The sequence below is a fragment of the Diutina rugosa genome (assembly GCF_008704595.1).
Source record: "Diutina rugosa strain CBS 613 chromosome Unknown scaffold52_size87997, whole genome shotgun sequence".
Lineage (NCBI taxonomy): Eukaryota > Fungi > Ascomycota > Pichiomycetes > Serinales > Debaryomycetaceae > Diutina > Diutina rugosa.
This window is the reverse complement of record NW_022995091.1, coordinates 1,677-24,213: the sequence shown is the minus strand read 5'-3', so window position 1 is coordinate 24,213 and position 22,537 is coordinate 1,677. Positions and strand designations below refer to the sequence as shown.

The following is a 22,537-nucleotide window of genomic DNA, read 5'->3' as shown; positions in this document are numbered from 1 at the left end:
TGCCAAGATTGCAAATTTACTCAGTGACAAGAAAAACTGCCAATTATTTCACCGGAGAACTCTCAAAACTGCAATTTTCCCTCCACAAATGAACTTGGAAACGTTTTAGAATTAATAGAATAGTCGTATGGCCTTGATTAGAAGGGGTTCGGGGGAGAAGGGACACTTCATTTTGCATTGTACCATCAAAATAACGATTTTTGCAGCAAGATCCTCTCGATAGCTTAGCTGGTAGAGCGTGAGACTGTAATGGAATTGTCATCTCAAGGTCGCGTGTTCGACTCACGCTCGGGAGATTCTTTTTTCCCATCGACGTCATACCCCTCTTTTCTCACGCGGACTTTGTGAATGAGTATTTGACAGCACAATTCACGCGGGGGGATGATCATGACAATGCCGCAGATTGCGGACTTTTTGCGATTACGCGGTACAAACTTAGCAATTGCTAGTCATCCATAGAGCAAATATAGAATGGTCCGATCGTTGCGATGATCGTCGCCTCGACGTAATCGAAGCCTACCCCTTCTCGTCAGCCTAAAAGCAATAAAAAAGATCCAGTAATTCGGTAGCGGACTACCTGAGAAAACGAACTTAAAGCGGGTTTTCGGCTCGGCAGGCTCGCATGATAGCTCCGCTCGGTCCAATAAGATCGTGAGAAATTCTGCTTACGCGCACTTGCAAATGAGCCAACTGCACCTTAAATCTTGAGCAAACGTCCGATAAAATTGTTTGTTTGATTGCCGGATAGCGACAGGCTAGCCTGGTACCGCGTCCGTGAACATCAGTAGCTTTGTGTGACAAACCATTGCGAGCCCCACTTTTACTGGTGGCGTTTCTCTTGGCTGACCTTCAAATTTGGCTGTGCATGATCTTGTGCATCAAGGCTCATAAGCGACCGTACAGCCCTCAACTCTGTGCATCCCCACTTCACGTTTATATATAAATAAAACGACGGACCCGTGTCACCTAAAAATAAAGCGAGTTAAGATAATTGATGACGACCTCGGAACGTTTACCGGCGTACTCACCGCCACAAGAACAACTCCCGGCATACCTGCCCACGGTGCAATACTACCTGATGGCGCTCATCCAGGAAGAGTTCACCACCCCGGTCCACATGGCGTGCAACCAGCGATGGCAACCGATGATGGTGGAACTCAATCTGACCCAACTCAATTTGTACTCGTTAGGCTGTGACAAGAAACTCCGCCAGACAATTGTTGATTCTTATAAGGAAGTGAACTCGTTAAAGGAGATGATGGAAGAGATGAAGCTTACTATGGGGACGCCGAAGATCGGCAAGCTTTTCAAGCTGCTTAATACGTCTAAACAAGTGGATATCAGTCTGATATACGACGATATTCGCGACAACCGCATGCTCTTTGAAGGTCTGGACTCTCAGGCCCACTTCTCGGCGATCAAACAACGCTACCAGCTTAAGCTCGAGAACCTGTACACCCTCCACGAGTTACAAGTGGGGGAGGCGATGCTGATGAACCAGCTCGCCCTGGCCATGCATAAAAAGGAGATGCGTCCGCTTCGCTTGGAAACGTTGCTCAAGTACAAAAATGTGTTGCGCTTGCGGGTCGAGTGTCTGCAGTTGTTGATGCAGTTGTGGTCATTCCATGGGGTAGTCGCGTGGTACCGTCTCCTCGTCCTTGGGAAGGATCTCGCCGCCCCCATTGAGTCTCGCGAGCTTACTCGGCTCAAGCTGTTGCCGAGTCGTTACACCGTTCGCAACAACGCGTTGCTTACGGCGTCGATGTATGCTCTGGCGTTACGGCGCCACGGAGATATCGCTCAGGCTCACCGCATGCTTGCCGAGGATTTGATGGCGGAGGACTCACATATGGCGATATTCGACGAATTATTTTCCCACGGCCACCGCGACGACGAGAAACTTCTGACACGTACCCGGCTGGGGTCGCTGCCGTCGATGCTGCTGGTCGATAGCTATCCCGAGCTGATGTTTGACCAGGAGCTGGTGCGACTGACCGAGACGCTGGCGTCATCGGTAGCTGACGACTCCAACCACACCATCACCATCGGCAAGTTCCTGTTGGTGTCCTACGAATCCTACTACTCCGCCATCGAGAAGCAGTACATTTCCGTGTGCGTGCCTAATCTCAATTCGTACGACCGCTGGGTGGGGAAGCGGTTGACCATATCTAATATCGACAAAATAATACCTGCACTGGTACCCCACACGCATAAAGATGACGTCTTTGTGGATTACGACCTCCTTCCTCGAGCATTACGGAGTGACAAGCTGAGGTCGTCCAAACTTAAGTCCTGTCGGACTTTCATCGTCCACCAACACGGGCTCGTGCTGGTAGCTTTAGCATAGTTAATTACACATTCCCGCAGGCCATTTCACCTCGTAGATCCGCCGTTCCTCCGCCGTTCCAGGCTCCGACTCGTTCGGCTTGCTTCCGTCCTGGGAAGAAGTCCGATAGTGCGCAGTTTCACTAGGCACGCTTTCGGATATATCGGGGACTCGCCAAGCCAGAAGAAAACCCAATAGAAGCCTTGTTCAGAGTGGGAATTAATCTACAACATATCCGCTCTCGGAATACTCCGCCTCGTTTGCTCCCATAACAGAATCCCCAGATAGTACGCGAAATCTCCCCACTAGACCCACATCTTAGTTACTGATCGGGTTAACACTCGTTGTTATTCCGACAAAACCGAGCCGGCTTAGCAATCAGTCGGTGATAACGGCTGGCATCGATGACCCGATAATTATCAAAAGTTTCCAGATCATTACTGGCTTGTCCCTTCAAGTTTTTACATTGGTCTTTTACTGAGGTTCAATTTGATGTAACGAGAAATTCATGAGGCTTGGTGGCCAAGACCCACAGTTTCGCCATGCTCTTCAGGTGGACGGAACAACATCTCCAGCCATATACCCATGATTATGGGCCATAATTGGTTTTAACAATGTCCCCATAATGTCTTGAGTGTGCAAATTACGGGTGATTCGAAAATCGATCGCGACCAATCTTTTCAGTAATTTCTCGTAAGATTGTTTATGTATCCACTCGAGCGTCCACGTTCCCCTCATTTTTTTTGGTTGTCCTGCACATCGATCGAAAAATGCGATTTCGGTGAGCGGTACGTAGCCAAAAGATCTTCAACTTTTTCACTGTGAAAAAAAGCTCACCCCCTCCACCCCCCCTTGGTCTTCTGTCCCCGCCCGAAATTATCCTGCTGCTATTTTTAGCATTGCCATCATGTCTACTCCTGCTGAAATTATCGCCGCCCGCGTCAACGGTACCTACGTTGAAAAAGAGGAACCCGCGTACATTGAGCCTGAACAGTCCAGAAAAGCTAAAAGCACCCCTCCCCCGCTGATTTCCGATGACCTGGCTTTCCCCACCCTTGGTGGTGGCAAGAGACTGGTCGCTTCGTCGGCTGCCACCTCGTGGGGCCCTCAGATGAAGGCGCCCGCGGTCGCCCCTGCCCCGGTCAAAGCTCGCCCCGCCAATGGTAACACCCCCAAGTTGTCTACTATTCAAGATGCGTTCTCGTTGGATGTCGATGACCAAATCCAAGTTGCCCGCCCCGAGTTTATCAGAATCTTGACTCAGATCAAGACCGAAACCCAAACCTCGATTGAGTCCCTGATTTCGTCCCTGAAGCGTACCTTTTTGATCTCTGGTAAGCCCGAAAACGTCAAGTTGGCTAAGCGTCTTGTCATCAGAAAGCTCACCAAGCCCGTGCAGATTCAATTCACCGTCCCAGCCAAGTTGAGATCGCGCATCATTGGTCAAGGTGGTAAGAACTTGAGACCCATTGTCGCTCAAAACCAGGTCAAGATCGATGTCGCCAACTACGAAGGTGATGATGACGACGAAGACGACGAGGACGTGTTCTCGAAGACCATCCCCATTGTTATCGAAGGTGACGCTGAAGGTGCTAAGAGAGCCAAAGCTCAAATCTTGGCCATCGTCACCGAGGAAACCAAGAACTTGGCGGCTAAGTTGGCCATCGATGAACTCGTCAAGCCTTTTGCTCAATTCGTGCTTAACCCCGTGGTTGAATCCTACCCTGACCTTGACTTCTCGATTCCTACTCACAAGCAAAACTCGTCTCGTTTGTCTATTGTTGGTGACCGTGAACAGGTCTTGGCTGCCAAGGAGGCCGCTCAAAGAGCTCTTGACGCTTTCGCTCCTAAGATCACTACTACTCGCGTCCCTATTCCTCAAGTGAAGCACCAATTCTTGCCCATTGACCAAATTTTGGACGAGGACCAAGTCTTCATTAAGTTGCCTGGCCCTGAAGAAACTGATGTTCAATTTATTGGTGAAAAGTCGAGAATCGCCGCTGCTCAGGAAAAGGCTCGTAAGACCACTCTGCAATACAAGGTGGAAGTCTTGGACATGCTGCGTGCTCACGGGGGTAACTTGAATCACGTCAAGGCTGTTGCCTCTTTGTTGAGCACTAACGGCCGCTTCAACCAAATTGCGTCGGAACAGAATGTTAAGATTTCCGTGCCGTCGAAGCGCGATTTGGCGAAGGATATCCTGCTGATCCCCATTGAGATCATTGCCAAGAACGACCAACAAGATGAAGTTAAGCGTGCCAGATCGCAAATTGTTGCCACTGTTAACCAGATTACCCCTGCTTACTGCAAGCACATTAACGACATCAACTCGTTCTTGATCCCCAGAGTTGAAGCCGAATTGGCCGAAGCTTCGAAGTCTAACAACGTCAAGGTGATTGTCTTGGGCGACAACGTCTTCTTGTTCGCCAACACCGACGACCTGGACGATGACTTTGTCGACGCTGAGGACATTGCTAGGCAACTCGATGCCGTCGATGCTGCCCTTAGTGACTTGAGAAAGTCTCAAGCTGACTTGCACACTGCCGTCATCGATGTGCCTCTGGCCGATCATGAGCATGTCAGAGGTCCTCGCTCGACCACCTTGAACCTGATCTTGCTGGGGGTTGATAACGATGTCCGCGTGACGATGGGTGCTCCTCACGATGATGCTATCTCTATTCTTGGGTTCAAGAACGATGTCGAAGTCATTAGAAAGCAAATTGAGTTGGCTGTTGCCGATGCCAAGGAACACGGTAACCTGTACCTGACCCTGGTGTCGATCCCTTCGCAAGTGGTGCTGCGTTTCATCGGTAAGCAAGGTGCCAACTTGAACCAATTGCGTGACGAGTTTGGCATCAAGATCGATGTTCCTGAACGTGACGACAACAGCGACAAAGTTGACGTTGAACTCACCGGTATCAAGAGAAACGTCGAAGCCGCGAAGCAAAAGGTCACTCAACTCGCCAAGAAGCTTGCTGACGAAACTATTTCCAGAATCAAGATTGAGCAAAAGTACCACCGTCGTATGATTGGTTCCAACGGTATTTACATCAACCGTTTGCAAGACAAGTACAACGTGCAAATCAACTTCCCTCGTGCTTCTAACGGCAACGCCACCCCTGATGGTGTCAAGGCTGATGAAGTTGTCATCAAGGGTCCCTCTAAGGGCGTGGCCAAGGCCGAAGAAGAATTGCTCGAATTGTACGCGTTCGAAAAGGAGAATGGGTTCACGGAAACGTTGAAGATCCCTGGGTCTGCGGTGGCTCGCGTCATTGGTAAGGGTGGTGAAGTCATTAGGGACATCTCGGACGGCACTGGTGTTGAATACAAGTTCAAGCGTGACAAAGAAGCTGAAGAAGCTTCAGGTTATGCTGAACTTGAACTTACTGGGTCGAAGCTGGCGTTGAAGGAAGCGAAGGCCAAGATTCAAGAAATCATTGACGAAGTGGAAAACTTCGTGCAAGAATCGTTCGACGTTGACCCCAAGTACCACCGTGACCTTATTGGTCCCAATGGTCTGGTGATGCGTGACATCTTGACCCGCGCTGGTGCTGGGGACATGCCCAGAAACCGTAAGTACTACCAATTGTTGACCATTCCCAATGAAGGTCTGGGTGAGTTGTCGGTTACTTCGGCAGGTGACAAGGAGATTGTCCAAAAGGTGATGAAGATCGTTAAGGAGATTGTTGCTGAGCGTGAAGCCCTGGTGACTGAGGAGTACGAATTGCCTAAGGAAAAGCATAAGCTCATTGTTGGGCCTGGCGGTTCAATCCGTCACGCCATTCAAGATGAGACTGGTGCTAACATTGAGATCCCCCGTCCCAACGACCCCTCGCTGGTGTTGAAGCTTCTGGGTACTCCCGAAAAGATTGCTGCTGCTAAGGCCAAGATTGAGGAATTGACCAAGGACGACTGGAATGTGGAAGTTCCTGTTCCGGCTAAGTACCACCACTTGGTGTCTGAACGGGGCGCTGTTTTCAAGCAATTGCAAAATAAGCTTGGCGTCGACGTTGTCCACGGCCCCCACACTCGCAAGGCATCGAACTTGTCTAAGACCCCTATTCCGGCTGCGCCTGAAGAAGCCTTCCCTACTGGTGACTTGTCGACGCAATTTGTCATCGTCCCCGCTGCTGCCAGAGAGGATGACGATGCCGTCATCCCTTGGAGATTGAAGGGTTCTGAAGAAGCCACCGCCAAGGCTGCCGAGCAAATCAAGGCTCGCTTGGCTCTTGCTGAAGCCGCCGACCACGAAGGGTGGTTCTACGCTCAAAACCCGTCCGTGTTCTCTAAGATCATTGGTCCTGGTGGTTCGAGAGTGTCGGACATCAGAAACCAAACCGGGACCTTCATTACCATCCCTAGACAACTGGACAAGAACGGCAACCTCGTTTACCTTGTCGGGACGAAGGACAACTTGACCAAGGCCCAAGAGGCGATCACAAAATTGGTTTAATAGCATAGAAGCATATAGAAATTAATACGTTTGCACGAAAATGCCTTTTGTTGGTAATGGTTACCGATACTGTGGCTCTCAAATAATCAAACCCAGCGCGAAATTCGCTTATGCCTGGAGGATCTAGAGCTTTTTTTTTTTTGCACCCGCATATCGAAACGCCGTAGCAGATATTCAGGCTGTGGCGGCTGTGGTGGCTTCATATATGAATCAATGTCTATACGAGGAACAGGGAGCCGTTGCAAGGCTTTGCAAACCTGAAATTAAGGCGGGCAAGGCTTTTACTTAATGGTGCCGATCAAATCGCCGTTGCAGTAGGGGGGCCTCGGAGTTACGCTCACATATACTCGGACTTGAGACCCCGATTGCCCTGGTTCAAAACCTAGAAGCTTTCTAGCGATGATGACAAACCATAGATATACTATAGACCCGCCCACTCTCTCCACAGAATCTCGCGCTACGAGTGTCCGAGGCTATATGCCCCCGCAACCGGCATGATAAGTGCGACAAGTGTCGCCGAACCGGACGAACCAAGTGCCGTATGGATTTGGGACCACAACCGGCGCCGCTCGCTGCCGCCTTCCTATTTACGAGAACGGCGCTTAGATAAAACCATGGCGTGGGGGGTACGTCGAGAATCGTATTGTCCATCACGCAATCGAGCCGAGACCACACCGCCCTCCTTATGCTACCGGAGGTCGGCTTTTTAATTCAGCTCGGCGCCGGAAGTCATTACGTGCGAGGATGTCATCTCTCGCGGTCGCGCGCAGATCTGGTCGCGTGAGATGGCACCAACGGTGTCAAAAGGCATTCTGGCGAGTGAACGCCGTGCATCGGGGGATGTTTCTCCCCAGGACATTGTGTGATGCATAATTGGGTACGTAGTGCGTAGATAGACACGAAAGCGGACAAAAGTAGATGTAATTAACCCCGCTCAGGGTGGTGTGGCGGTCGCTGTTGTACACACCGCCGAGACATTTATAAGGATTGACGCCACAGTTTTCTTTTTTTCGTGCGGCAATTGAGACCTCGCATAAGATCTGTCAACGTTGCTTTCTGAAATACTGCATATAACTCTACAGCCCAGATTACAAGGGACATTTTTAAAACACCGATGCCCCACGATTATCCTACCAAAGATGGGTTTTCTGGACTTCCTTAAATCTGATAAGGAGGACAACGAAAAGGTCATAGACGCCTTGTCGGATCCTTATTCGTCCTCCGACCATGAAGCCTCAGCTGGTGCCGCCGTTAACCTCGATCACAATAAAAAAGACATCGGTTATATTTCCGCCTCCTTTTTGATGGTGAACCGGATGATTGGTGCCGGGGTGTTCTCCACTGGTTCCACCATTTTCATTTTGTCTGGTTCGGTGGGTACTTCGTTGATGATGTGGTTTGCCGGTACCGTCATCGCGTTTTCCGGGTTGTTGGTGTACATGGAATTAGGGCTGGCGTTGCCCAGAAACGGGGGTGAAAAGACTTATCTTGAATACATTTTCAACAAGCCCAAGTTTTTGGTTACTGCTTGCTACGCTGCTTATGTGTTCCTCATGGGGTGGTGTGCTGGGAATTCCATCCTTTTCGGGGAAGCAATGCTTAATGCTGGTGGGGTCGCCGTCACCCAATGGAACTCGCGGGGTATCGGTGTGGGTGTCATCTCGTTTGCCCTTCTTGTCAACGGTCTCCACGTCAAGACTGGTTTGTACATTGCCAACGTGTTGGGGGTTATCAAGCTTGTGATTATTTTGTTCATCACCGTCGCCGGGTGGGTCGCCCTTGGCGGTGGTATCAGAAAGCACGACTGGGTTGACCCCCACAACTTCCGTGATGCGTTCGCGGGTCCCACTCCTACCGCTTTCGGTATCGTCAACGCTTTATACAACGTTATTTGGTCGTACGTTGGTTACTCGAATGCCAACTACGCTCTCGCCGAAATCAAGAATCCGGTGAAGGTGTTGCGTGTGGCTGCCCCCACCGCGTTTATCACCATTGGGATTCTTTACATGTTCGTCAACATTGCCTATTTTGCCGTGGTGCCTAAGGAGGCGATTACCGACTCCGGTCGTCTTCTTGCCGCTACCTTCTTTAAGTACGCCTTCAGCGATGCTGGTGAACAAGCGGCTTCGGTTTTCATCGCTTTGTCTGCTCTTGGTAATACCTTGTCGGTGATGTTTGCCCAAGGTAGAATTATCCAACAATTGGGTCGTGAAGGTTGTTTGCCCTTCCCCCGGTTGTTCGCCACCAGTAAGCCGTTTGGCACTCCTCTTATGGGTTGCTTCCAGCACTGGTGTATCTGCCTTGCCACCATTTTGGCGCCGCCTCCTGGTGACGCTTATAACTTCGTGTTGAACTTGATTCAATACCCGTTGAATCTTATCAACACGCTTCTTGCTGCTGGCTTGCTTTACATTCACTGGCGCAAGCGGAAGGGCCTTATCGAATGGAACCCCCCTCTTAAGGCTTCGGTGCCCGTGATTATCTTCTTCTTCTTGGCATCTTTGTACCTTGTGGCGGCTCCTTACGTCCCTCCTCAAGGTGGCCAAACTGTGTACAAGAGCATGCCCTACTGGATTCACCCCGTTGTTACTTGGGGTATCTTCTTCATCGGGTTCGTCTACTGGGTGTTGTGGACTCGTGTCACGCCAAAGGTGTTTGGCTACAAGTTAATCTCGAAGGAGGTTCTTGGTGAAGACGGTTTCTGGAGGAACAAGTTCTACCACGTCAAGAAGGGGGAGGAATATCATAGTGATGAAGAGCAAGCTGAGCCGGTGGAACCGGTGTTGTCCGTGGCCGATTCGTACACTCATAAGGCCACCGGCGTTTCTAGCTCTAACGAGGGAAAATGATTTATGACAGGTTAATTCACTTCAACGTTTACTCAAGTCACCTCAACGGTGACTTCTTAATTCATTAAATATTTATAGAGGAAAATAGACATTCGAATAAGTCAATGATTAAATAGCTTTTTGTGACATGAAGGCCTAGTTTGCTAGTTTGTCGAATTTAAATTTCTCGCGGAAGATGTCTGCTTTAACTAATGGTAGCGTGAATATTCTCTATTTACAGTAGTGTACATGGGTGAGTGGTAGCAACACTCAAATTTGATGACGATGGCCCTTAGGTTCGTGCAAAGGCGACCAAACACCTCTAACAGACTCGTTGATCGACATAACCTTGTGGTTGAATTTGAACAAGTCGTTGCCGCTTCTTTGCGAAAATTCGTTAACCTTCTTGAGGATTTCCAGTTGACTGAGGTTGGCAAGGTCAACTTCGTTGGTTTTGTTGTTGTTGTAGTGGAAGATAGCCTTGGGATGACCAGCAACCTTCTTCACTTCCCAAACGATCAGCTTTTCCTTAGCAGCCATCTGATCCAAGGTCTTGGAGGACAAAAGATCGCGCAAACCTTGGGAAGACCCACCCCAGTTACAGTACTGGAGAGTAACACGGTAGCAGGGACGAACGAACGACCCTACCCCGTTCCGAGCAATACTCGTCTTGGCGATAGCTTTCACGGGCATGGGACTCGGATGGTGAGATTAGACAAATTTTCCAATGCGCGCATACGAAAAACTGGAAGTGGGAACCCCAAAGCTTAGATGACACCATGCTCCTACAATCTACAAAAGATACGGCGTGTCATTGTAAACCGAACTGAACGCTTATTATTCCAAGTGATTGATCTATGTAGCTGTTTTAAAGAGCCGCGAATTGTGTATTTCGGCATTGTATGTGAGAAGCTTATGGTATTCACTCTGAGGTGAATTCTACAGCCCTATAATGCAACTGATGTACGTAGCTGTCCTGAGCGTTACAATGCAGAACATCAAATTGCATATTTCATATTGCTTGAAATCTTGCGATTAAAGTGTGCTCAGAGTTTGTCAGACGGTTCCGCCGACAACAGGAGCTTCGCTAGCTCAGTCGGTAGAGCGTCAGTCTCATATTCACCATGTGGATGGGATATCTGAAGGTCGAGAGTTCGAACCTCCCGCGGAGCATCCTTTTTGCTAGATTCATATTCAGTCGATGTCGTGAAGTCAATCTTCATTTTTCATTGGACTATGTTAAGATCTAAAAGTACATCATAATTTGCTTTTGTGTCATTTGTCTAGTTACCGTTCTATGGAACCACACCAGATTATGAGGATTTAAAGCTAAACTCATGCTTCAACCTCAACTTCCATTATAATTTAAATATCGTGTTTTATGGTCTGGCATTCCTACAGATTAATCACCCAGGAAATTGTCACTTACTTCAGTTTTGTTCAACAAAATAATGCTAGAGATGCTGCACTGCTGATCATCGTCGAACTGTAATATAAAAGATTTCAGTGTATTATCTTCACAATCACTCCACTGGATATTGAGTTCACATTTGTGACAATATAAGATATGTTACAAAAGGTAGTTCTAACGTTGAAAATGTGAACTCTGTCATACTAAAGCCGACTTGATCTATGATATCCAGTATTCAAAAATTGAATAGCACCTATCCCTTCCATCCATTTCAACCAAATGTTCTGTGAAATAGCCGTATATCTTACAAAACTCTAGGAGCTCAATACACGTTGGAAAACTCCTGAAAAGGCATGAATTGGTGATCTAAAATACACTACAAGATTATATGAACGATACGCACAAAAAAAAGAGCATTAATCGCGCATTAAGACCCGAAAAAGCGCCAGATTAGGCATATCAGAAGTCAGACTCAATATTGTAGTTTTACGCTTTTCAGAAAATAGCTTCGCTAGCTCAGTCGGTAGAGCGTCAGTCTCATATTCATTCTTGAAATGAGTTATCTGAAGGTCGAGAGTTCGAACCTCCCGCGGAGCATTTGTTTTTGACGCGATATGGTATAGCTTATAGGCGGTACTCAATTAACCGCTACCACCATGTCGCTCAGCTTGCTTCGCTAGCTCAGTCGGTAGAGCGTCAGTCTCATATTCACCATGTGGATGGGGTATCTGAAGGTCGAGAGTTCGAACCTCCCGCGGAGCATCTATCTTTTTGGCTTCAGATCGTGACATCGGATGACCATATTTTTACTTATCTGAAGCTCATTTTCAGCACTGAATATACTTTGGTGCCCCTTGTGCGAGTTAAATGGATCTCACCCCACATGTACTGCACTTGAGACTTATTGTAATAACACGGTGACTTTTAGGTCATCTAGTAATTGTCTTCTCAATATAGTCTGCTCTGTAGGTTTCTGCCATCATTTATGCCTGTAGTTAAGGTTTCGCGTATGACCAAGGCTTTGACGTGTCTCGCCTTTTTTCAGCCCACGTCAAGCGCATCCACAAGGCTATGGCAGGGAATTCCAATCCCAAAGATCCCTTTGCGGATCCACTGGCCAATTTGATTGATTTGGATTTGGAGACGAATCCATACGATGGAGCAGTGCCAATTTCATCAAGCGCAGAGCCGTCCAAGGCCACGCACTATGACCCCAACCAGCGGTATACAGCCCCCTCAGGATACTCTGCCACCAATGGCACCACCCCCCTAACATCCAACAACAATCCATTTTCCGACTCATTTATAATATCCGATGGTGAAGATGATTTCGATGATGACTTCACCCACACTCGGGACACCGGGCGACCGTACTATAATCAGTTTGACTATAACGACGGGCGAGCGCCACGTCGAGGGCTGGACCTCAGTGAGGTTGGACGGCCCCCTGACTCTCGTGAATTTGACATTCGTCGGCTTTGGCAGCGGACTAAAGAGCGTTTCGGCAACACTTTCGCTCGCGGAGGTCTGATTGGAGGTGCTGCTGGAGAAGCGGGTGGGGCTGAAGGTCTCACACCACGCAAACCAGGTCACAGAACCGTGCACATTCTTAATTCTGACGAAAATGGCAAGTACGGCTACTATGGCAATCACATTCTGACAACAAAGTACAACTTCGCCACGTTTTTGCCGAAATTCTTGTTTGAACAGTTCTCCAAATATGCCAACTTGTTCTTCTTATTCACATCGGCAATTCAACAAGTACCCAATGTTTCCCCCACGAATCGGTATACCACAATCGGTACCTTAATTGTTGTGTTGTTAGTTCTGGCAATTAAGGAAATCGTCGAAGACTTGAAACGTGCCAATGCTGATAGAGAGCTTAATAACACTAAGGTACACGTGCTAGATCCACTGCTGGGTCAATTCTACCTCAAGAAGTGGATTCAAGTGCGTGTCGGTGATGTCGTCAAGGTTCAGAACGAAGAGGCCTTCCCCGCTGATTTGATCTTGTTGGCCTCTTCAGAGCCTGAAGGTTTGTGCTACATCGAAACCGCCAATTTGGATGGCGAAACCAATTTGAAGATTAAGCAAGCTAAACAAGAAACGCTGTACCTTGTGCAACCTAACGACCTTGTGCGTGATTTGGCGCTGGCTGATGTTATTTCGGAACAACCAAACTCATCATTGTACACCTACGAAGGTAACATTCAAGGCATGCGTAACCACCCTGATCAGCTTCCTTTGCAGCCCAATCAATTGTTGCTCAGAGGTGCGACATTACGAAACACTCAATGGATTTATGGTATTGCCGTGTTTACTGGGCATGAAACTAAGTTGATGCGTAACGCCACCGCCACTCCTATCAAGCGGACTGATGTCGAACGTATCATCAATTTGCAGATCATCGCTTTGTTTGGCACTCTTATTGTTTTGGCTCTTATCCTGTCTATTGGGAATGTGATCAAGATCCTGGTGAATCGAAGTGATCTCAGTTACTTGTATCTAGAAGGTACGAGTTTGGTGGCATTGTTCTTCCAGGACTTGTTAACGTACTGGATTTTGTTTTCCAACTTGGTCCCCATCTCGTTGTTTGTTACTGTGGAGATTATCAAGTACTATCAAGCATGGATGATCGGGCTGGATTTGGACATGTACTATGAAGAAACTGATACTCCTTGCGGTGTTCGAACTTCATCGTTAGTTGAGGAACTCGGGCAAATCGATTACATTTTCCTGGACAAGACGGGGACGCTTACTCGTAATATCATGGAGTTCAAAGCGTGTACAATTGGTGGAAGATGCTATGCTGAAGAAATTCCTGAAGATGGCCACCCGCAAATTATTGATGATATTGAAATTGGGTTCCATACTTTCGATGACATGCATCAAACCTTGGTCCTGAACCCGTCGCTGCCTGAACTGGCCATCATCAATGAGTTTTTAACTCTTTTGCTGACTTGTCATACTGTTATCCCTGAGGTGAATGAGCTGACAGGTGCAATCAAATACCAAGCTGCCTCTCCTGATGAAGGGGCGTTGGTGGACGGTGCAGCAATGTTGGGATATAAGTTTGTAATTCGGAAGCCTAAGGGGGTCACAGTTGAGAATACGATCATTAAGAAGACTTTCGATTACGAATTGCTTAACATTTGTGAGTTCAACCTGACGCGTAAGCGTATGTCAGCCATTTACAGATGTCCGGACGGTGTGATTAGATTATTCTGCAAGGGTGCCGACACTGTTATTCTTGAAAGACTCAATCAGAATGAAGAGCAACCGTTTGTTGACGCCACTTTGCGCCATCTTGAGGATTTTGCTGCTGAAGGTTTGCGGACACTTTGTATCGCGCTGCGTATAGTCCCTGATGCCGAATACAATGAATGGAGTGCTAAATACTACGAGGCTCTGACAGCGATGAATGATCGTCAAGACAAGTTGGACGAAGTTGCTGAACTTATCGAGCGCGATTTGTTTCTTCTTGGTGCCACTGCCATTGAAGATAAATTACAAGACGGTGTCCCCGAGACAATTCAGACGTTGCAAGAAGCGAACATCAAGATTTGGGTATTGACTGGTGACAGACAAGAGACGGCTATCAACATTGGTATGTCTTGTAAGTTGTTACTGGAAGACATGAACTTGTTAATCATCAACGAAGAGACCAAAGAAGACACTAGACAAAATCTCATGGAAAAGTTGGATGCTATTTATGAGCACCGTGATGATCCGGATATGGCAGCACTGATGGATGATAGTTTAGCGTTGATTATTGATGGTCATTCGCTTACCTACGCTCTTGAAGAAGATCTTGAAGACATGTTTATTCGTTTGGGAAGCTTTTGTAAAGCAGTTGTCTGTTGTCGTGTTTCTCCATTGCAAAAGGCCCTTGTGGTCAAGATGGTGAAACGGAAGCGGAAGGGCCTGCTTTTATTAGCTATCGGCGATGGCGCTAATGATGTTCTGATGATCCAAGCGGCTCACGTTGGTGTGGGTATTTCAGGTATGGAAGGTATGCAAGCCGCTCGGTCCGCCGATGTGTCTATTGGGCAATTCAGATTCTTGCGCAAGTTGTTGTTGGTACATGGAGCATGGTCGTACCAGCGTATCCTGGTGGCTATCTTGTATTCTTTCTATAAGAATATTGCGTTGTACATGACACAATTTTGGTTTGTGTTCATTAATGCCTTTTCCGGGCAGCTGATTGCTGAGTCTTGGACTTTGACCCTCTATAACGTTTTATTCTCAGTTTTACCGCCGTTCGTGCTTGGTGTTTTTGATCAATTTATCCTGGCTAGGTTGTTGGACAAATATCCCCAACTTTACAAGCTTGGTCAACTGCGTCGTTTCTTCAACGTCACGATTTTTTGGGGATGGATTGCTAATGGGTTTTTCCACCTGGGTGTTATCTTCTTTACCCTGATGTTGATCTACAAAAACATGAATGGTGTTGCTCTGGGGATGTTGCTGAACAACTGGCTGTGGGGTGTGGCGATTTATACCACGTCATTGCTCACTGCTCTAGGCAAGGCAGCTTTGGTGGTGAACATGTGGACCAAGTTCACATTGATCGCGATACCGGGGTCGTTTGCGTTGTGGTTGGGATGGTATCCTGCGTACGCTTCCATTGCTCCTCTTACTAAAGTGTCAATGGAATACCAGGGTGTACTTAAAGTGACTTACCCCACTGTGACGTTCTGGGCTATGGTGTTCGGGATTGCCCTGTTGTGCTTACTTCGAGACTTTTCGTGGAAGTACTTGAAGCGCAGAATCGCTCCTGAATCCTATCACTATGTCCAAGAGATCCAAAAGTACAATATCCAGGATCATCGTCCTAGAATGGAACAATTCCAAAAGGCCATTCGGAAGGTGAGGCAAGTGCAGCGTATCAAGAAGCAGCGTGGATTCGCCTTTTCCCAAACTGATCAAGACATGGAAAAGGTTGTTCGGTTGTACGACACAACAAAGAAGAGAGGTGCCGACGGTGTTTTGAAGGAGGCATGATGAGAAATCCTATATATCTGTATATTAGTTTGCGTTAACGTGATATTTCATAGAGAATCCTATCCGCTCGATACGAGCTATAAATGATATTCAAATACTGCTGTAGAAATTGGAGTCATTAAAATTCACAAGTCTTTCTATCAAATTGTCATCAATTTTTTGCGCCAAAGTTGGTGGACCATCCCTTCATCGTCCAAGTCAACTTCGCGCGAATCGACTCGCGCTAACCAATCACCATGGCCCGGTCCTTTTATGAAGACGACGACAAGGTGTTGACGACCCCTGGGGTCAACACTCCTATGCCGTCCAAGTTGGAAGAGGAGGAAAAATTACACGGCAACCACTCGTTCGTCCAGGGCATGGTTGTGCGGACGTCACCAGTGATTGAGACCTACACCAAGGAACTTCGGAAATGGCTCCACGATAAGTACGCCATCTACGGCGCCGAATGGGAAACGCAAAAGTCTCTGTTCAACAACGAGTGGAACAACGTCAAGCGTGAGGTGGCGCAGACCGTCGCGGACCCCGTGTTGCCCAACCTCATCTACATCTTGACCGCCGCTCTCACCGGGTCGATCTTGGTCAACCGCCGGCTGTTACCCACCCGGTTCATTGTTCCTGTCATTACTGGTGGTGCTGCCACTGCGTACTTTATGCCCAATACCTTCCGCAACTTGGATAAGAAGCTCGATCAGTTTGAGGCCCAGGTGGCCCCTCAATTCCACCAGGAGCGGGAGAGATTTGTCAACGAAGACGTCAAGGGGTTTGAGGAAGAATTCAAGCGGGGGATTCGTTACGCCAACGGGGCTTTGCAAATGTCGATTCATGACGCTCGCTTGAAATTGGCCCTGTTGTTTTCGGACGACAAGTAAGAAGTATAGCATGAAAGCATGACGATAGATTTAATAAATTTGAAACTATTTTGGATTTCTGTATTTGTAATGGTATAAGTGTATGGTATATCTATGCTATTTTAAAATATCGTACGTCGTGTACACTAAGGCGACCAGGCCAATGACCAAGAGGAACCAGTCAAACACGCCCAACCACCAGCGCTTTTTGCGTTGCTCGTCAGTGATTCCTGGTTCATTGACGTCGCAACAACTCTTGTAATGGAGCAATGCTGGGTACATGTACACTAACGGAATGCAAGCGAAACATCCGACAAACAGAACGAATTTATCGAGATTCTGTCCGCCAAAGACTGCCACCAACAGAACGACCAACACCGACACTGTGCGGAAAATATTCTTCTTCCATTTGGCCGCAAGCAGGGCTTTGCCCAGCCCCGTGATCAACTTCAGCTCAATCAATCGGATAGCGGGGAATAATTGGAGAGGCGTCAGCAAAAGGATGGCGATCAGATAAAATAATTGAATCGTCGACACCACTGGCGATGACTGGGGTAAGTTGAGGAGAATGACAGTGTGGATATTCTTACCGTAAGTGACGTACCCGATCGTACCCATGAAAATCATGATTGCCAGAATGGTGAATATCACTTGGGCCAACACCTTCGGGAAGTGATGAGGGTGGATCATCAGCTCCTGGATGGGGATGATGAGACCGATCCCTTCAAAGGCAAAGATAGCCACACCGATAAAGAGCGAGAACTTTTCCTCATTGAACCACCATTCAACACCGGGTCCAGGGTGGAAATCCTGAACCACAATCAACTGATGTAAAACGTAATAAACAATCGTCACTAACCCCCACATCACGCAAAGATTGGCAATCACCGCCAGCAACAGCAACTTTGTGATGTCACGAATTAGCGATAAAGGTGTAAGAAGCACTGCCTGAGCCGCTATTATCATGGGTTTCAGAACGTTAATTCCCAAGGTATTAGCTAAAAATGCTTTCATATTTTCGGCGGTGAAAACAATGTACGCAGCCACGAACCCGAGCTGAGAAACCACGATACTGAGGAGGATAAGGCGCTGGAATGAGCGCCCGTATAATTTCTGGCCAATCTCAGCAAACAGCAGCACGGCCACTTTCTCCTTGGTGAAAATAAGAATCAAATAGCACCAGTAGGAAAGGGCACCAAAGAATGCCAACGTCACAATGGAAAACATCATGCCCCCGTTAGAGAATGCTTTGGGAAGAAATAACACCCCAGTACCAACAAATGCTTTGAGAAGAAGAAAGAACACCTTGCGATCAGAGGCAGTACCACGCACCCGACCGTTGTGGTCACCTAACAACGCCTGTTCTTCATCGGGGATGTGACCTGCCCGGTAGTGACAGATGATAGCATCATCGTCCTCCAAGTCTTCGCCGGCGAAGTGGCCGTAGATCGAGAGAAACTCGACAAAGTTGCGGGTGACGAAGTTTGGCGTCTTGTTGGCATGGTGCTTTTGCAAAAGATACTGGCGACGGAAACCACCGGGGACGTTGAACAGGCCAGCCCGAGATCCCTTGCGTTGTTGTTCGATCACCAGCAGAGACAGAAACGATCGGCGGAGCGCCCGCGGCTGTTTGAGTTTGTATAGGTCGTGGGTGATGTCGCCACCCTCGAGCTTGAGGCCCTCGGGGCTGAGGTATTTCGACGGTATTTGCAGTAGTAGCGGGTCGTGGAGATTGGTCGAGAAGTCAGTTTCGGCGGGGGGCAGCGACTTCGACACCGTGGTGCTACTATCGCATTGCAGGTCGTCGTCATCGTAAAAGGGCAGGTTGTTAAGCACTAGCAGGGGTTGGGGCAGGCCTCGGTGGACCACCGGGGGCAGCGTGAGCCTCGCAATCAGTTTGCGGCGGGCCTCTAGCAGGGACATCGAGTGGGTTATGGGAAAGTTGGTGGCGGGAGAAGGGGGATCGTCTGGGGTTATGTTGTTTTATTGGCGGGGACTGTTATCGTAGTCATACTTGATAACGCGCGTGATAAGCGGGGTTACCCGGATCAATGACGAGCGGATCAGCGGGAAATTCGAGGAAACTTTCTAGAGTGTTATCTCTAGAGACTCGGGAAAATCAGTAGATCATGATAAGAGGTAAATATATAGGTAATTTGGCTGCCATGGTGGAGATACGGGTGTTGGCGTGATTCTGTCTCATGCCCTTAGTTATTGTTCTGTCGGTGCGAGAGCGGCGCGGCGTCACGGATTATATATATTTATACTCACGGAGTGGGGACGGGTAACGGTTAGCACAGACAACCGCCACTGACACCGGCAAAAAGCAATTCCCAGGGTTCACCATGACTATGAGTGATACTAGTGAGCACAGTCATAGATCTAACAAAGTAAAGTTAACCCAACGACGTTTGTGCTCGCCACAAATTCATCCCGCCATTAACCATGACAAGATTGGAAAACTGATGGCCATCACCGCTACTAGAGCCACCACACTGTCTAGTACTTCGCACGCAACAGCTACATCACAACAACACCGATGTGTCAACAAGGATGTCGATCGATTACTGCTGCTGTACCTCAGGCACCCACAAAGCGTCGCTACGTAAACAGTCATCGACTGTAGGTCCCCGCCTGCGGTGTAGATACCGAAGCTGAAGCCTCGCGGCCTAATGCGGAACTCAGGTGCTGGTACGGTTTGTAAACACGATGAGTGTCGGCGTCCATTGTCCACTGGTCTGTTGTCCCGAGGCGAGTATGGCGAAATACTCCACTCTGCCTAAGCACAAAACGCCGGGGCCTCGCTACCGCCGTCCGCTTAGGCCTCGGGGCGCCCAAAACACGCTTGCGAGGCCAGGGCGAGGATGTTCGGATACGACGGACACCAAACACGCCTCAAGTCGCCATTCCCGAGCCGTTTTTCCCGACTAGGTTCGCCTCGATTGGGTCCCGCTTGCCCATGGTCAACAATCCCCCGCTCCAGGGCTCAGTGCCATAACTGTGCGTTGTGGGGGTCGCCCTGGTTGCAGCGAGTGTCCCAACAGAGCGAATAGCGTGCATGGGGCCAAGGCTGGTAGTGGCGAGTGCTCACTGTGTACACTTATCCCAAAGCGGCAGCCCACCCGGTTGCGAGCGATGCAGCGAAGATTTTGTTGGCGATATTCATCGTCAACATCTGACATTAGGCGGCACAGCACAGTCGAGGGCTACGTGTCACCACAAACGAGACCCGGTGGAACGGAAAATGTGAACGCTAAACGAGGCAACCCACTGAAGAATACATTTGCTCGCTGGCTCGCCGGGGCGAACAATAGGCTGGGGGGGCGGTGCATGTCGCTTGCTTGGCTGCGATTACCGGTTTTGTTTATTGTTGTTAAGGTTGGGTTTGGTTCCTTGAGAAAATGGGGGGTCGCAACCAACGCATAACTCAAGACGCAATCCATCAATTTCCGATGTTTCTGGTTGCGCAGCCCTGGCGCCTGGCGAGGGGGGCTGTGTTTTTTTGTGAGTCGACACCACCCGCCAAAGGGGCGGCCACCACCTGTCGGCATCGCGGCCTCCGTTTTACCTCCGCGGTTTTTTTTTTTGAAAGAATTTTGCAACCGAAACTAAAGCCGTTGCAGCACGGGTGTTCTAACAGAGAGTGAGGGTATTGCTAGCATTCATTTTTAGTTGTATAAAGAAATAAGTGCCGATTCACATAGTATTAGTTTAAGGGTTGGGAATGCAATTGATAAAATCATCGGGGCGGTAATTTCGGAAATTACTCGCTAAACTCGACCTCGTCGTCCTCGGGCTCGTACTGGCCCTCGCCGTTGTACTCGGGCTGTAATCCCAACTTGCGGGCGGCGTCCTCGTGGCCCAAGTTGTACGCCTTCAGGTACCACTCGTTGGGGTTGCCCTGGGCCACCCCCATCTCGATCAACTCGCCCATCCAGTACATGGCGTCGGCGGAGTCGAATTCTTTGATGGCGCGGTCGCACCACATGGTGGCCATCTGGGGGTTGGGGAAGGGGATGTGGCGGTTGGAGCCGCCCAGCCCGTTGAGGCACCACCGCAGCAACCCGATCATGGCGTCGGGGTGGCGCTTGAACGCCAACGGCAGCAGCGTCGCCTTCATGTACCACGCAATCAGCTTCAGCGGGTTGCGCGGGCGGTTGAGCTCGCCAAACTCGTAGATGTTGCCGAGCTTCACCAACCCGTACAAGCAGTTGAGGCGCGCCAGCTTGTTGTAGTAGGCCAACGCCTTGGCGTAGTTGACGGGGGCTACCTCCAAGCACTGCTGGATGAACGGGTCTTCGAAGGTGAGGTCGCCGGGGTAGATCCCTTCGTAGATCTTGCCGAGCTCGTAGCAGGCCAAGCCAATCACGTCCTCGACCTCGTCCTTGTCCTCGTCGTTCTTCACTTTGACGTCGTCAATGTCGATGTTGGCGAGGTCCAGCAAGTAGCGGATGAAGCGGCGCAGGCGAATCTGGGGCACGTTGAGGTACAACATCGCCACCTTGAGGATGGCCCGGTTGTACAGCAACAGCGCCGCCTCCTTGTAGTAATGCAATGCCTTGTCGAACTCGTCGGGGTACTCGTACTCGAAGATCTCACCCAACTTGTAGAGCAGGCGGTAGTCCAGCGGCGTGGTGTCGAGCGCCTTTTCAAACATCTCGACGGCGCCCTCGATGTTCTTGTCGATGCCGTAGTCCTCGTTGTACAACGTCAAGTAGTCCTGCTTGAGCAAGCACCCGTGGATGTAGCACACGTCGGCGCGGATGACGTCGAAGCGCGCTTTACCTTGGTCTTCCTTCATCAACTTGTATAAGTGGGTCACCGCCGATTTGACAAAAAGCGCCCGGTTGTGGTACACCATGTCGGGCAGGATCGGCTCCCCTTTGATGTTGATAAACGAGTAAAGGTTGTAGTTGATCGCCTTCACCAACATCTTCACCCAGCGCAATCTGAATTCAAGCAGCTTGTTGCCGCAGGCGATATAGTGGCGCAACTCGCAGAACTCCTCGATCTTGCGGTTGATGGTGCCGTCGTGGATGCGGGGGATCATGGCGCCGTAGCCACCGGTGAGTTGTGGCGCCATCCGCAGCTGGCGGGCGCCGCCCATGAACCCGCCGGTGGGCGCCGCCAGGAGGGGCATCGGCGCCATCAGCGATCTCAGCATCCGCATCCGCGCCGAGTCCGCCACCGTCATCAGCGCCCGGCGCAGACCCGGCTGGTCGTAGGCGCTGCCAAAGTACTCAGTCAGGTACAGCATCATCGGGCTGGCGTAGAGCCCCGGCTGGTGTTGGTAAGGGTCGTACATCGGCATCGTGTTCATCGCCATCATCGGCGGCCGTTGGGGACCGGTGTACTGTTGCATCATCGGCATCAGCCCGATCTGCTTCAGCTTGCGCAACAGCATCCCCGTGGTCTGGGCGTCGAGCTTGTCGGGCAGGCGGTCGGCCTGCTGGGAGGTGTTGGCGACGGCAGCGGCGCGGAGGGCAGCGCCGGCGTTGGCCAGCGACGGCGGCGCCACCGGTTGCGCCAGCAGCGAGGACAGCGAGTTCTTCAGCGAGACTTTAAACTTCAGCAGCGCCCCCAGCTGGATCAGGTCGTACAGCGACGACAGGCCCACCGACAGCTGGCGGGCCAAGTGGAGGGGCAGATCGGTCGGGGGGCCAG

The 22,537-nt window shown here is 49.6% G+C and overlaps 8 protein-coding genes across 8 annotated transcripts in view; 5 read left to right on the top strand and 3 right to left on the bottom strand. All coding sequences in view use genetic code 12, as the record gives it.

Annotated features, from left to right (window-relative positions):
* Positions 1-1,078: 1,078 nt before the first annotated feature.
* On the top strand, positions 1,079-2,347 carry DIURU_001333 (uncharacterized protein; the record flags this gene model as incomplete). Its single annotated transcript, XM_034153865.1, has 1 exon — positions 1,079-2,347. One exon carries the CDS (start codon positions 1,079-1,081, stop codon positions 2,345-2,347), a length of 1,269 nt encoding a protein of 422 aa, XP_034013843.1.
* An 886-nt stretch (positions 2,348-3,233) lies between these two features.
* Positions 3,234-6,779, top strand: DIURU_001332 (uncharacterized protein; the record flags this gene model as incomplete). Its single annotated transcript, XM_034153864.1, has 1 exon — positions 3,234-6,779. One exon carries the CDS (start codon positions 3,234-3,236, stop codon positions 6,777-6,779), a length of 3,546 nt encoding a protein of 1,181 aa, XP_034013842.1.
* A 1,139-nt stretch (positions 6,780-7,918) lies between these two features.
* Positions 7,919-9,628, top strand: MUP1 (Mup1p; the record flags this gene model as incomplete). The annotated part of the gene is made up of 1 exon (XM_034153863.1): positions 7,919-9,628. One exon carries the CDS (start codon positions 7,919-7,921, stop codon positions 9,626-9,628), a length of 1,710 nt encoding a protein of 569 aa, XP_034013841.1.
* Positions 9,629-9,877: 249 nt separating this feature from the next.
* DIURU_001330 (mitochondrial 54S ribosomal protein mL43) lies at positions 9,878-10,300 on the bottom strand (the record flags this gene model as incomplete). The annotated part of the gene is made up of 1 exon (XM_034153862.1): positions 9,878-10,300. One exon carries the CDS (start codon positions 10,298-10,300, stop codon positions 9,878-9,880), a length of 423 nt encoding a protein of 140 aa, XP_034013840.1.
* Positions 10,301-12,089: 1,789 nt separating this feature from the next.
* DIURU_001329 (aminophospholipid-translocating P4-type ATPase) lies at positions 12,090-16,022 on the top strand (the record flags this gene model as incomplete). Its single annotated transcript, XM_034153860.1, has 1 exon — positions 12,090-16,022. The coding sequence occupies one exon, from the start codon at positions 12,090-12,092 to the stop codon at positions 16,020-16,022; it is 3,933 nt and encodes a 1,310-aa protein (XP_034013839.1).
* A 236-nt stretch (positions 16,023-16,258) lies between these two features.
* On the top strand, positions 16,259-16,894 carry DIURU_001328 (uncharacterized protein; the record flags this gene model as incomplete). Its single annotated transcript, XM_034153859.1, has 1 exon — positions 16,259-16,894. The coding sequence occupies one exon, from the start codon at positions 16,259-16,261 to the stop codon at positions 16,892-16,894; it is 636 nt and encodes a 211-aa protein (XP_034013838.1).
* A 96-nt stretch (positions 16,895-16,990) lies between these two features.
* AVT4 (Avt4p) lies at positions 16,991-18,796 on the bottom strand (the record flags this gene model as incomplete). Its single annotated transcript, XM_034153858.1, has 1 exon — positions 16,991-18,796. One exon carries the CDS (start codon positions 18,794-18,796, stop codon positions 16,991-16,993), a length of 1,806 nt encoding a protein of 601 aa, XP_034013837.1.
* A 1,840-nt stretch (positions 18,797-20,636) lies between these two features.
* The window catches only part of DIURU_001326 (uncharacterized protein), a gene marked incomplete at both ends in the record, with an annotated part of 2,631 nt that continues 730 nt past the window's right edge, over positions 20,637-22,537 (bottom strand). Inside the window, one exon of the mRNA XM_034153857.1 lies at positions 20,637-22,537. This exon is cut by the window's right edge and continues 730 nt beyond it. Coding sequence (XP_034013836.1) covers positions 20,637-22,537 — 1,901 coding nt within the window.